We start from the raw sequence: 13,426 nt of genomic DNA, 5'->3' as shown, positions 1-13,426 counted from the left end.
CAAGCCTTATGTATTTGTTCTGTGCAGATCTTACTAGAAACTTCTGCATGTTTCAGGCAACAAATAAGATGTGTTGGAAGATTACAAGGAGACTTCCACAGCATTTATAGAAATAGATGAGAAAGGAGAATGCAAAGAAAGAAGTTCTCAGTGGGTGAAGAAGGGAAACAGCAAAATTATCAATAAAATGCAGCTGTAAATATGCCCAGCATGAACAGTCTTCATCTAGGGCTTCCTAAACAAAACAAGGCTTGTAGAGCTTACGAAACTGCTTGACTTAATCTGTTTTTTAAAATTCGTCAGAATCAGGAGAACAGTTTCTAAACAATTTTATTCCTATAGAAGCTAGATCTGTATTGGTAATCAGCTGATCTAGATTTGGTAAACAATTCTACTAGATATATTGGATATAGTGAACAGTCTTTATTCTTGTGGAGTATCTCATTGACTCATATATCAAGCAAATTTTGAAATTAAATAATGTTGAAGGTACTCAATAGACTAGGTTTTTCTTACTTCAGTCTAACATTAGTATTCATAAATAGTCTTCATTTGCATCAAACACCTTTCTAAAGTTTTCAGTTAAAACTGTAGCTTTGGAACAGAGATCACCTTTATCATTGCCTTATTTGCTGTTAACATACTGAAGGGCATCTCCTAAAGTATTGAACAGTGGCTTATTTATCAAGTAACAACTTAAGTGTAAGCTAGACTGCTTGAAAAATATTTGTACCTTACAGCAAGTCACTCAATGATCTCTCAAGCATATGCAGTAAGCTGTCCTGCAGCTGTCACTGACTCAAAATTATGGTCTTGTGATTTCAGGGACTAAATTACATGAGGTGTTCGCTTATGATGCCCAAATTAAAGTAGCTGTTGTACACCAATCATTTTAGTTTTGGAAATAATGAAATTCTAAGCTGTGTGTTTCTGAAGGGATTCGTTGAAAATTCAGTTCATGTGAAAGTGGTAAGTACTGAACAGTTGGTCCTATGTTTAAATAAATTGCTGGGGGGCAATCTAAGAACATGAATGACAATGTTTTATATACCAGATTACTTTGTCAACTTCTAAATTAAGGTGATACAAGGTAAATAATACCAACCTGGAAACAAGTAAATATCCAAATATCTGTGTGACTTTGAAAAGTTGCATAATGCATAAATTAGGCTCCATTATAAAAGTACCTGTCTCCTGTAGGAAAGTCTAAGTGTCATTCGTAATCAGCTTGAACTGACACTTCATTTCAATGTGTTCTGCTACGCACAGGCATACCTTGATAAGCTCCAAATGCACAAACGGTGGCTTCCTCTGTGGATACACTTCATTAGCGTCATGGTTAATCTAAAAACAGCGTTCTATAATGGCAGGTGTAGCTTTAATTTGTATGAGCCAAAATAAATATTTTTATTGTATCTATCTGTTTAACAGCCACTTCAGTAGCATCAGTTTGGGTGCAGCTTTTTCCATGGTCTAATGAACAGGTTCATCTGAAGATCACAAATAGTAAAGAGGTTTCACCTGTAAAGACCATTCCAGCAACCTGTTTCCATCAGAACTCTGTTTATGCTATACAGAAATAAATAAAATGTGAACTGAATCTTTTCCTAAGATGGCAGACAACGTGAGAATTGTACTGAACGGGGTACTTTACTATCCTTTAACTGCCAGACTTCAGTTTTATAATATCTCGTGTTGACGCTTGCTGAAGTTAGTCTGCCAGATGCAGTTAGCAATCTAAAAAGGCTTGTGCTATGTCTTTGGAGTCCAGGCAGTGTAATCATAGCAAGGTGACATGTATCTTATCTTGCTTCTAATCTGATAACAGCCCGTGGCGTGGTGTACATACATGGCATTCTTCTCATAATGCGCAGAGAATCTGATCAGCCCATCCTTCCTGAGCTATCAACATATATCTTCCATCTAATTGGTGTCTTGCTGTTCACTGTCTTACCTCCTAAAAACTTGGGATTCTCCCAGTAACTCTGGAAAGAACCTCCAGGCATTGTTTTGTCTACTCCAAGAGTACTGGAAAAATTAAATCATTAGAAAAGACATACACAATGTCTGAATGTTCTGTGGCGGAGGCACTGCATCCTTCAAGAAAAAAAAAAAAACTTGATTCCTTCTGTGGTCTGTACTTTGTAGACTGTCTCCCTTGGCTTTTGTCAGACTACTGCTGGACAAGCTGTTTGGGCTCTGGATCTTAGAGGCGACCCACTCACAGGGGAGTTAGGGATGGATAATAATGCTGTGTCATTCTGTTCATCTCACATCATCTTGTTCGGATCTCTTCAAAGCAGTTTGAAATGGGAAGGTCTTAGTAAGAAGCAAGTTAAATAAGTATCTGAAGAACTGGGAAAACTGCATGTCTGGGATGCTATTAAATCCCTTTCCTTATCCATCAGTATAAGAACAGATAAGTTTCAACTTTGTGCATCCTTATTTCATACGACCATAGGTTTTAGTCAATGAAAATAAAAATATTTGTGAATTCAATATTGAAAAATCAGTATCAATAGGTTCTCCCCACCCCTGAATGGGTCAGCTTGTCAATAAGTATTAATGTGCTTAGGTTGCTTAGGCAGGATCAAAAAGCAGAATGTTCTTTGCGGCTTTCTATTTATTCTTGGAGGTTCCCATTCTCTAAAAAGGTCATGTTTTACAGGGCCCATCCTACTAAAATTTGAGATCATTAAATCTTGTTATGAAATGCATTCTCCTGAGAAGAGAATGTTTTGTTTATTGGTCATAATAATGGAAAATAACACACTGACAACTGAGGCTTTAGTCCATTCCTATAAAGAAGCTTTTTCCTTCCAAAGGCCTTTCTGAAGACTTGAAGGGTAATTTTAGATTTCTGTCGAAGTATTGTCATTCCTCATTTATTCAGACTTTGTCAGTGGAAGTTGCTGTGTACAGTATTAAATAGAGCAGTACTGCTGATGCTAGGGAGCCTGCCTAAGCTGTGTTTTATCTCTTTGGTCATAATACCAGTCTGACTGAAATGGACATCATCTTTTTAATCTTTCCCCTTATTTCTCACTTTGTACCTTAAGAGCTGCTGATACAATAATGGTCCATAGGCTAACACTGGCTTGCAGGGTTAAAGATCTCCAGGTTAGCGTAAATAGTGTATCTGCCCAACCAGTGTTATGTTTGCTCAATGTCACTTGCATCTCCTGTTGTGCAGTAAGTTTTTTGCGGAAATCTAGACTTGCTGGACACTCAGTTGGACTGTGGAGCTTTGGAGTAAGGAATAGGGAACCAAGTAATGATCGATTAAATATGCCTCATTTGCATAAATTAAATATCTAGTTGCAACATCTTTCAGTATATCAAAGGCCAGATAAAGACTATCAAGAGTTATTTCTAGATTAGATAATATTAAATAATGGTGATATTCTAGTTACAATCTTTGTTGAAGATGAGGTGGGCAACTCATCCTTTTAGGGCTTTTTGTATTGTCTGCTTGTTTCTCTGGTCTAGCAAAGAACTGCTGCTTCCATTTGTCATCCTTCTGGTATATTTCTCGCTTCTCATTTATTTATTTTTCTTGCCTTATAGTAGCTGTATTTTGCTTAGCAGCTTTAGCTGATTAACTTTTTTGTATATCTTCTTGAGCTATTTGCTAATAGTGCTTTTTCTACTTAAAACATCTGAAATATATCCTTTGTACGAAGTTAGTCATGCTAACTTATATCTCTTCAATGTACTCAGAAATATGTTACCTTGCCTTAGTTATCTTCTCCTAACTGCTCTTCTCTGCCCCTCACTAGTCAGTTCCTTTTGGGAAGTTGTATGTGTTCTCTGCTGTGGAGATAAGGCAGAGTGTGTGTTCTGGGTTAAGGGGAAAGCTAATTTCTGCAGCATTGCAGGCTGAAGGATTCAATTATAATGCACATTGTAGCCATTGAGTTTACTCACGCAGCCTTAAAGTGCGTGAGGCCAAATGGGCCTTCTGTCACCGTGGTTCTCGTGTGATTGGGTTGAAGTCTGGAACGCAGGTTTTGTATGGCTGAATGCAGTTTGTTACATATTGAGCTCCTTATTTTCTTGGAAGCTTCCTGTAATGTTTGGATGCTTTTTTTTTTTTTTTTTGTATGATTTTAAGGCCAGTTTCTGATAATCTCCTAAGACTTTAGAAGATTAGTCAGTATATGCTTTTCACTGAGAAGAAAATATAGAAAAAACTGCATTTTGTAGACAAATGTTTCAGTTTTTCTGAGTTATGCTTCAGGTTTCTATTTCTTCTCTATTCCCCAAAACAGAGTAAGTAAGATTTGTCCAACCTGAATACTTCTGTGTTGCAGCCACATAAGTATTACACTACATGTTCAGACCACTGCTAAAGTGGTGAACTCTTTAACCACAGTCCTTTGAGTCAGATCCATTCATAGTGTGTATCTTTAGCTTTGGAAGGAAGCTCTGAGCATGCATCTTCCCTTCTGTTTATCTAGCTAATAATAAGCTGCCAGGATACTTGAACAGCTTCGTGGCTGGCATCCAGCCCTTCACCCAGGAAAGGATTTTGCCTTAGCTTTCACTGGAGAGAATGCACAGTTAGGGTGAGTGTAACACTACACCTGAACATTCCTGGTTCAATCTAGATGGAAGCTGACTTTCCCTTTCTCCTGTGACTAATTCATGACTGAAAAAGGGAAAACTGATCTTAAGGGGCTCTTGACCACATGTCTTCAGTAATGCTTGTACCTGCTTAAATGTGGCAGTACAGAACCTTTTAGTGTTCAGATGGTGTAAAGGAAGTGAGAGCTGCCACTGTATTTACCTCTCAGTGCATTGCAACTAAATGTTTACTTGCATGTAGATTCTTCACATATTGCAGCCTGTCTGCTTTCAAAAACTATACTGCATGCAGGTACATAACTACTAGGTTTGAAACCAGGCTAGTGACAGTAGGGCTAGAACAACATTAAGCTAGCAGTGGGATTGATGTACCGTCTACTGGGCTGTGAAGTGGTATTAAACCAATGAAACAGAACATCCAAAATACTGAATGCAATATATTAGTAACTGGTGACAGACTCAGAGCTTCATTTGAAAAATGGAGTGAAATTCACAGCTCTTCAAAGTGCAGTTCAGAGCAACAATTTCTTACTGAGGTTCCTTCAGCAGGTTCAGGTGAACAGGAGCTCCAGTCCTTCAGCCTCACTCTCCTTGTGGCAGCCAGTCATCTTAATGACATACTGTGGCCACCTCGACCAAGACCGTGATTGTACTAGTGAACTGGAGTGCATTACCTTGTGAGAAGGGATGAAAACAGAGCAATTTATGTAAGCAGATACCTTTCCTTACATATTTTCCTTCTCTGAAGGAAGGCCTTTTTTCCCTAACCTGAAATGCAATCTGCCTTGCCTGTGTGCAATACAACCTTCCTGACCTTCCCCAAACATCTTAGTCTGGAATTGGCATCTGCTGCCCAAGTAGGATTCTTCTACTCTAACACCTCAGTCCTTCGTCTCAAGTTCCAGGCATGCTGCTGTTGTGCGCTGCATTCCCTGCTCCCCTCTGGCTTCCTTGTGGCCCAGGGTTACCACAGGTTGGTTGATTTGGTCTTCCTAAAAGGCAGCAAGTGACAGCCAGCTTTGTTCTGTGCAGGTTGACAGCCTCATCATGCCAACCATGTCTGACTCTTGCCTAGTCAACTCCTTACTTGCTCTACTTCTGAGATAAATAAATGTCTTCATAAGTTGCAATAACAAAGGAGGTGGGGAAAAACTAGATACTGACTTAAAACCAAGAGAACAGGCTTTCTGTCATCACTTACTTCCTAACAACATGTGTTAAAGTAAAAAGGATTTAATTAAGGCAAATCATGTTTCACTGGTACCTTTTCATAAATTCCCTTTTTCGAAATCTCGCAAGCTGTGTGTTGTGGAGTTTTTAATATATTGATATGACAGAATGGCTATGAGTAGACGGATGAGGCTAAAGATTATAGATAAACACGGTGGAGCTAAAATAATGCAGTCAAATAAGAAAACTTGAGCTTCATGGTGAAATAGTTGTTTCAGTGTTTCTTGGCTGCATACATTTTTATCTAATCAAGAAGGTTATTTAGAGCATGAGGGATGAAAACAAGAAGACTGGCCACATCTTCCTATTTATGCTATTAGTAACTACACCCATGCGTGACAGTTTAGAGGCATTAATCAGGCAACATAAAATATGCAACGTAAAATATCTTAAAGAATTTGGGGGGCTAAGAGTGTTATATTGCAAAAACTTCACCTGTTATCTTTTAATGTACATAAAAATGTAGAAGAGGAAGGACACAATGTTACTACCTTCCACAAAAGATTACCAAAAAAGATTATCAAATGTCTGTTTCTGGGAAGGAGATTGCTGTGGACCAAAAAGTACCCTTATTCCCCACAAAATGTATGTAAGATTCAGTAAACTTAAAATAGAGTAGAATGGTAGCTAACTCTAACTTTAGTGCTACTGAAATGGGATAGGCATGCAATCTAATACACGGATATTAAGTTCTATAAAAACTACTATTTAAGCAAGAAAAATGTATCCTGTCAATTTTGGGGGGATTTTGTTAAATCATTGATATTCCTGATGTATTTCTATGTGAAACTAGGTGAGCCACTCCATGGAAGTTTGCAGCTTTTTCTGTTGTCTTCATTTTTCCAATGTGATAGGATTCCTGCTAAAGGACTGGAGAGCTTAAAAGGAGTTTAATTGCTGCTCAGTAAGCCTTATCCTTTGGTGAGGTACTTAATTGAAGCTAGACAGTGAGTGTTTTGTGACAGAAGGAAAAGCTGAGGGGGGATGGGAGGAGGAGGAAGCTACGAAATGACCACGGCTGGCCTCTTCACATTCCTCTAGGGCTTGCTTTTTTAAAATTGGAAGCTGCTTTTATAGATGCTCCTCCAAACAGGTTTGTTTTTTTCCATACTATCCCGTTTAGACTTTGGAATGCATGTACGAAAGGGCAGGCCCCCAAAGTGACTTTCCAATCTGTTTTTGTGATTCCAGCCAAGTTCCCTTTAATGTATGGAGCAGGCGAAGTTGAGCTGAGTCTCTTATAATATCACAGAACTCAGGCGCAGCTGCTGCTGCTTTAAGTGGCACTGTGTGATAATACAACAGCTCTGCTATTTACTGGGACTCAAGTGCCTGGACTGGCACAGAGACATTATATGAAATCCGAAAGCATGAGGATAAAGGAAATTTCTTTGCGGCAAGACCCTGATCTAAGAAAGGAGTTGGCATTGCTAGCTCGAGGATGTGATTTTGTTTTACCTTCTAGATTCAAGAAGAGACTGAAAGCTTTTCAGCAGGTCCAGGTTTGTCTTTCAGTTCTTATACAATTAAGTTATTGTATTCAGCTGTATGTTTACAACTGTGCAAATTTCAGGAAATACATGGCAGTTATTCCTCAACTAGCAGTATTTCACTAGGTTTCATGTATGTTTTCTGTATTTTAGAAGGTTGCACAGGTGCTTCTCTGCAAACAAAAAGACAGGAGAGCTTACCGAGTCATGTAGTATAGATGAAGTATGTTTGCACAGAGACATATGCAGTAGAAAGTTGGTGTGCCTATTGCCATTTGACTTTTTGGACAGTTTTCCTTAATCTGCATAGTCACAATCTGTGTATTTCCCCTGGGGGATTAATTTACATTTTACTAAAATCTACTGAAGTAGGATGTAACTTTAACTCAGAATATGTCAAAGTGCTTTTATTTGTCCATGATGATTCTGAATGCCTTTGCGTTGTTGTTCTTTTAGGCTTTTATTTGGATGAGATCAGTTGTTGCTACGTAGTTCATACATGTGCCTCTGCTGTTTTGCAACAGTGAGTTAAATCCACCATTTTAAAGTGAGCTCCTCATTGAGAATAGAAGCGTTTGAAATGCGTGGTTCATAGGAAAACTACTTATAAATGTTTCAAAGAGATTCTTTTGTGAGGGCAAAATCTTAAAACTGTTTTATTGGAGAAAGTCGGTATTTCCTCAACCAGCACCAAACTTTAAGTGTTTTGGTGGTATGTGAAAACATTCACTTTGTCCTTACCTCACCCTCACTTCTAACTCATGTACTAAAGGTGTATCAGTGACAGTATGTTTGACATTTTTTTACTTGTTTTTAATTAAAGAAAGTTTGGTAGTTGAACAAAAATTACATTATCTTAAGATTTCTTTTACTTTTCAAATCATTATAAATATAGCCAACCACTTAATTTTGTGTTCAGAGCACTAGTGTCCCTTCTGGGTGACCTTCAAGAGAGGGCAATGGAGCTGGAGCCCTGTGACCCTAAAAAAGTGTTAGCCGTGTACCTGTTATATTTTTACTTCAAATTTATTTCAGCTGAGCTATATAAACAATGTTTGTGCCTTTGTGGAAAGACTAATTCAAATGCTGACCTATCAGGTTTATGCTGTTCAGAATAAACTTGTGAATGAAAGGATTTTTGAATTTTTTAATTCAAAAACTAGAAACAGCCAAAAAGGAAAATGTTATCTTTAATTACCCCGAAGTAGCAGTTAATATTTCTGAAACTCAGAGCATGAGGCGAGCTTAGTCTAGTCATGGCATCCCGCTGTAAACAAACACTATTATTACCTTGTGTGGTGCCCGTTAACTTGATCTGCCTTTCATCGAGTGATAGCTGGATCGCTTGCACTTGTACGAGGTTTTTTTGTGTTGAGCTAGAAAAGGTCTCAATATAGTATGGCAATGCATATCTAAAAGCAACTAAATACTTTGGAAAATAGCTTGTCTAATGTGTGTTTTCAGTTTTGATATCCTGCTAGCTGTTACCTTACAATGCAGAAAACGAACAATCAATTTTCACTTTCAACCAGATTTTCCCTTGGATAAATGGCAATTGTAGAATAACATGTTAAACCTCTTAATTGTATTACAGACAAAACTGTTTGGGCAGAACAAACTCAATAGGAATATAAAACTAAAATCTGATGTCTTTGCTCAATCTGATATAAAGTATTTTATCTGGGGTTCCTTTATAAATGCTATTTTATTTCTACTATTTCTACGTGATTTTTAGAAGACCTTTATGAAAGTACCTTAAATATGCAAGTGTCAGTAACTATTGATATAGAAGAAGATGAATATTCTTTACCTTCATGCTAATGGTAATTTCAAGTTGTGCCTCATGGGCCAGGTGCATTTCAAAGAATATCTGTTTATATTTTACGACATAATCTCTGAAGAAATTTCATGTTGAAATGAAAGACTGCTTAAAGCTTTTGTAGAATAACTTGAAAACCTTTTCTCAGTTGCTGAGCTTCATTGCCGTTGGAATTTACAGTCTTCTATACCACTGCAATATTTACTTTCAGACAGAACAGTTCTTGAAATTGATGTAAAATCAGAATGCTAAAATCAAGTGTAACTGAAGGCTGACCTGTTTTTCCATGCCTGTACTATACTTCTATAAGCGTTCATATCCGTGAAGTTTCTGTAAGATGTTAAACAAAAGTCAGATTCTTTTGAAGAAATGCAGTGCTGTAGGAGTTATTCTCCTGAAGTGAAACAGCTAATGGTCATGGATGGTGATGGCTCAACATCTGCTCTGACGTGGTTTGGAGTGACTGGGTCTTGCACAGTTTCTAAGAATTCTGAGGTGGTGTTTTTTGCATAGAGCCATGTGCATTTTCCATAGATAATCACCTGTCCTTTGGAATTGGCATTCAGTGGAGTGTAGCAAATCAAGCTGTACGGAAAAATCTTTAAATGGATGATCAGTAGTGAGGTGGGTAGGTTTGGTAAGTGGTGGAACAGGCTGCTTCTCAGCGGTTGCATTTATTGATAGAACTGAGCAAAATAGCTATTTCTGGAAAGACTGTTTCTCAAAAATAAGATTAAAACAATACACAACTGTTGAAATGTTCTCTGTTATGGGGAACTGAATTTGGAACTGAGCTTGAATACATAATTTTGCACAGACCAAAGAACATTAATTCATCTCCTTGCATTAGTTGTAGGAAAGACCATTTTTAGGCAATTTTGTGTCTACAGAATATAGTAAGCTGGAAATGCAACACTTGAAGAGACACTGTATCCATCTTGCTCATCAGTTCTCTGAAACTTTTGAGGGAGAGGGAACTTATCACCATGTCAAATGGACTGCCAACAGCTGGTGACATCCCTACCTGTCAGAGCTGGAATGTAAGCAGCATCATTACCTAGGCTATTTGAGGAAAATATATCTGAAGTTGGAAACAAAATGGTAACAGAATAAAATAAATCTGTGTGCAGTGACATCCTTACACCCATGTAGCTTAGTGTTAGCAGAAAAACACCTATTTTCCTAGTTTAGCTTAGTCTCACACTGCTCACGTAAATTGGTTGAGTTCTAACACAAACTAGACTTCACTGAAGTCAAATTTGCACTGAATATGATTTAAAAATAAAGAAAAATTGCCCTAAATCTCAAACTCATCCCCTGAATTTCAGTGCCAGATCTATGTGCTGGTGTATTTTCTGATACTTGAACTGCATCGTACGTCTGTCTGCTGTTACTGCTTGGCGGTCCCTGTAGCTGTATGCGTCACACCTCAGTGTGGAAATGGCAAGCTACTGGTTCCATGACCACCTGTTAATGATACTAAATGCTGCTGCTTTCGCATGCTATTTATGTCAGCTGTATGTGAAATATTTCTTCAACTTCTCCACTGGGCCTCCCAAGATTAGCTTTCCTTCTGAGTGAAGTTAGGCGTGCATTAGTGCCTCTTGATTGCTTTTGCACTCCTCTGTTACCAAAATGTTTTATAAACTCTAGTGACGCATTCAAGATGACAACACCTACAGCCTGTAGGTGTTAATGTGTGCTGGGCTGGTGTATGCTTCTGCTGTAGTGTACTGGTTCTTCCAGTGATGGAGTTAACATTGCCGTTTCTGAGGGAAAGTGGATTTTGAAAAGCTTAATTGAGGCAGTTGGTTTTACATCGGTAGTCAAGACGTAAGTTGTATAGTAATTGGAGGTCTTCAGCAGGCCAGCTTTCCTAACAGGGTCAATTTTCTAATTTTATTTTGTTTGGAGATGAATTAATACCACAGAGGGAGACATGATATCTGCTTTTACACAACGTTTTTCCCTTTTTGGGGGGGGGGAATAAATTTGCAGGGTGGGGTGGAATGGAAGTGTCATTCTGAGTGTAGCTTATAGCTATGCTTGATGTTAGTTTGGTGTAATGCCAACATTTAAGACAGAATGAGAGTATCTAAGCTGCCCACCGAGACTGGCTTGTTAAGGTGAGAGATTCCCCTAGACAGTCTGTCACTAATGGATTGCCAGGTCCTCAGCTCTAGCCATGCAGAGGAAGCCAGAAGCAAATAGTCAGTTTTCTGCCACTTGGGTGATGGGAGACTCCCTGTGCAAGCTTAAAATGTATTGGCTGCACTGTGACAGCAGCTTCTTCACCTGCTGGTGGCTGGTCATAAATTCATGCGTGTGTGCTGTTTCTGTAGCAAAGCCAATATGGTGCACGTTTGTTACAGCTCACTTGCACACATGATTTAAGAGTCTACACGTCAGTACCCTCTGCAGATAAGTCCTGACCAAACAATTCAGGTACCGGAGACTTAAGATTTAGTCTTTTTCTTGCCTTTGGAATAAAAGGTTCACATGCCTTTTCTCTATTTTAACATACTTCTCTTACCTTTATAATCATTTACACTACCTAATATAGCAGGTGTGCTCTGACTGTCAACAATAGTACTTTGTATCCTAGAAAGCCTGAAACAGTTTGGCACGTTTCTGTATTAAAGAAAATAGCCTTCAACTTCTTAAGGATCAGAGGAATGTGCAATTGTTTTCACAATTGTCCAAATCAGAATTTGCTGGGGCATTGCCAGACAAAAAGGTAACAGAATACTTACTACACTGATGACTCCACAGCTCAGTAACAAGGCTGAGCTGGCTGATATTTTTCTTGTTTGAGTGGATTTTTTTCTAAGCTCAATTGCCCTGAGTGACTGAAAGTTGTTTTGTTGCAAACATGGAAGGCTGCAGAGCTTACGAATTAAGTGGCTGTCTGTCTTAGCCCTATTTGCTACTTCTGATGCTGAACTGATGGCCTGTCCTGACAAGGGCTGTTTTCCATAGACAAATGTTAGAATTGCCTGAGGTAACTGGCTGTCAGTTTTTCCCCATTAAAATGATGTTTAGGCAGTCATGACTCCTGTGCAGGTAGTGAGTCCCAGTGTGATCCACTGGCTGTGTACAATCACAATGATTATGTACTAGGAGGCTCTTACCAGCTAGTCTCCTGAAACAGAACGTGCTGGTAAGGAACAGGAATACGGATTTAACCTATGATCAAAGTATTTTCTGAGAAAGCTGCAGCTATATGCAAAACTGGGTGTATTACTGACGCGGATGCTTGTTTTGATATAGCTCATAAAATGGAGGCTGTCTGACAACAATTCCCAGGCAGTGACTAATATTTTGTACCCCTTCTGTCTTGGCACAAAACATAGTAGATGTTGCCTTTCATGAGGTATTTTTTCTGAAGTTTACTTTTCCATTTTATAATCTGTACCATTTTCATTTCCTGAATTAGCAGGGGAAGCAAAAAGTACTTCCACTGGTCAGCAACAGCAAATGCTTAGAGGATCCTACCTCTGAAGGCTCTGGTAAAAGCTCTGTCAGCAAATAAAGCAAGTTACTTGTGGACATATAAGATACAAACTCCTCCTGGGCTCATGCTTTTTTTTTTTTTTTTTTTTTTTTTGGGGGGGGGGGGATATAAAATGTAACTGCCTCTTTTTTTTTTTTTTTTTTTTTTTTTACCATTCCACCTGTACCCCACCCCAAGGGAATTCTGAATGAATCATGGAAATCATGGAACTGTTTCTAACTGCGTAACTAGAAACTTAATGCAGGAGTTCTGTGTAATTAAAATGTGGGGGACAACTAAATATATGTAGCTGTATTTTAAGGTCTTTCTACAGCAATAATGCATGTGCAGTAGAGTACTTCAGTTCCCAGCAGGACTGCATTATTTGTCTGTTTCAGCTGTACCAGCTTGTAAGTTCATTGCATGCTGCTTTTTTACATGTGTGTGGAATACCGCTCATCTGTGGTGACATGCTTTTAGTTGAATGTATTTTTAATGTCAATGCAAAAGATGGTATGCATGGAATGTATCTTGTACTTTAAGTGGAACCCTTTTCTGGATACCACTACCTACCACCTCCTCCTACGTGAGAATTAACACACTATCCCAAATAGCTTTGTGTACATGGTCCAGACTTCTGCATGCTCTGCTCTGCAGAAATACTTAGACTTGAACATGGATTCAGTTCAGTGGCTTTCTTGTGGAGCTCGCGTTGGCTGCTTAAATGTGACTTGCTTAATTCAAAGGGGAAACGAATTACTCATAGCTCTTGTGACCATCAGAAAGTAAGTAGCTGAACTACCTGTT

At 38.6% G+C, this 13,426-nt stretch overlaps 1 protein-coding gene across 12 annotated transcripts in view; it reads left to right on the top strand.

Annotated features, from left to right (window-relative positions):
* PPP2R3B (protein phosphatase 2 regulatory subunit B''beta) overlaps positions 1-13,426 on the top strand; it is a 49,636-nt gene that overhangs the window by 7,884 nt on the left and 28,326 nt on the right. Inside the window, exon 1 of one of the 12 annotated variants that reach the window (XM_084506214.1) lies at positions 7,143-7,319. The exons of the other annotated variants lie outside the window; for them this stretch is intronic. Coding sequence (XP_084362340.1) covers positions 7,173-7,319 — 147 coding nt within the window. The 5' untranslated portion in view covers positions 7,143-7,172. Of the gene's footprint in view, positions 1-7,142; positions 7,320-13,426 lie in introns of those variants that run through there. 12 annotated transcript variants of the gene reach the window in all.

The sequence above is a fragment of the Aythya ferina genome, assembly GCF_964211825.1.
Source record: "Aythya ferina genome assembly, chromosome: 1".
Classification (NCBI taxonomy): Eukaryota; Metazoa; Chordata; class Aves; order Anseriformes; family Anatidae; genus Aythya; species Aythya ferina.
Note: the sequence above shows the minus strand (reverse complement) of the source record. Positions and strands in the feature narration are given on the sequence as shown.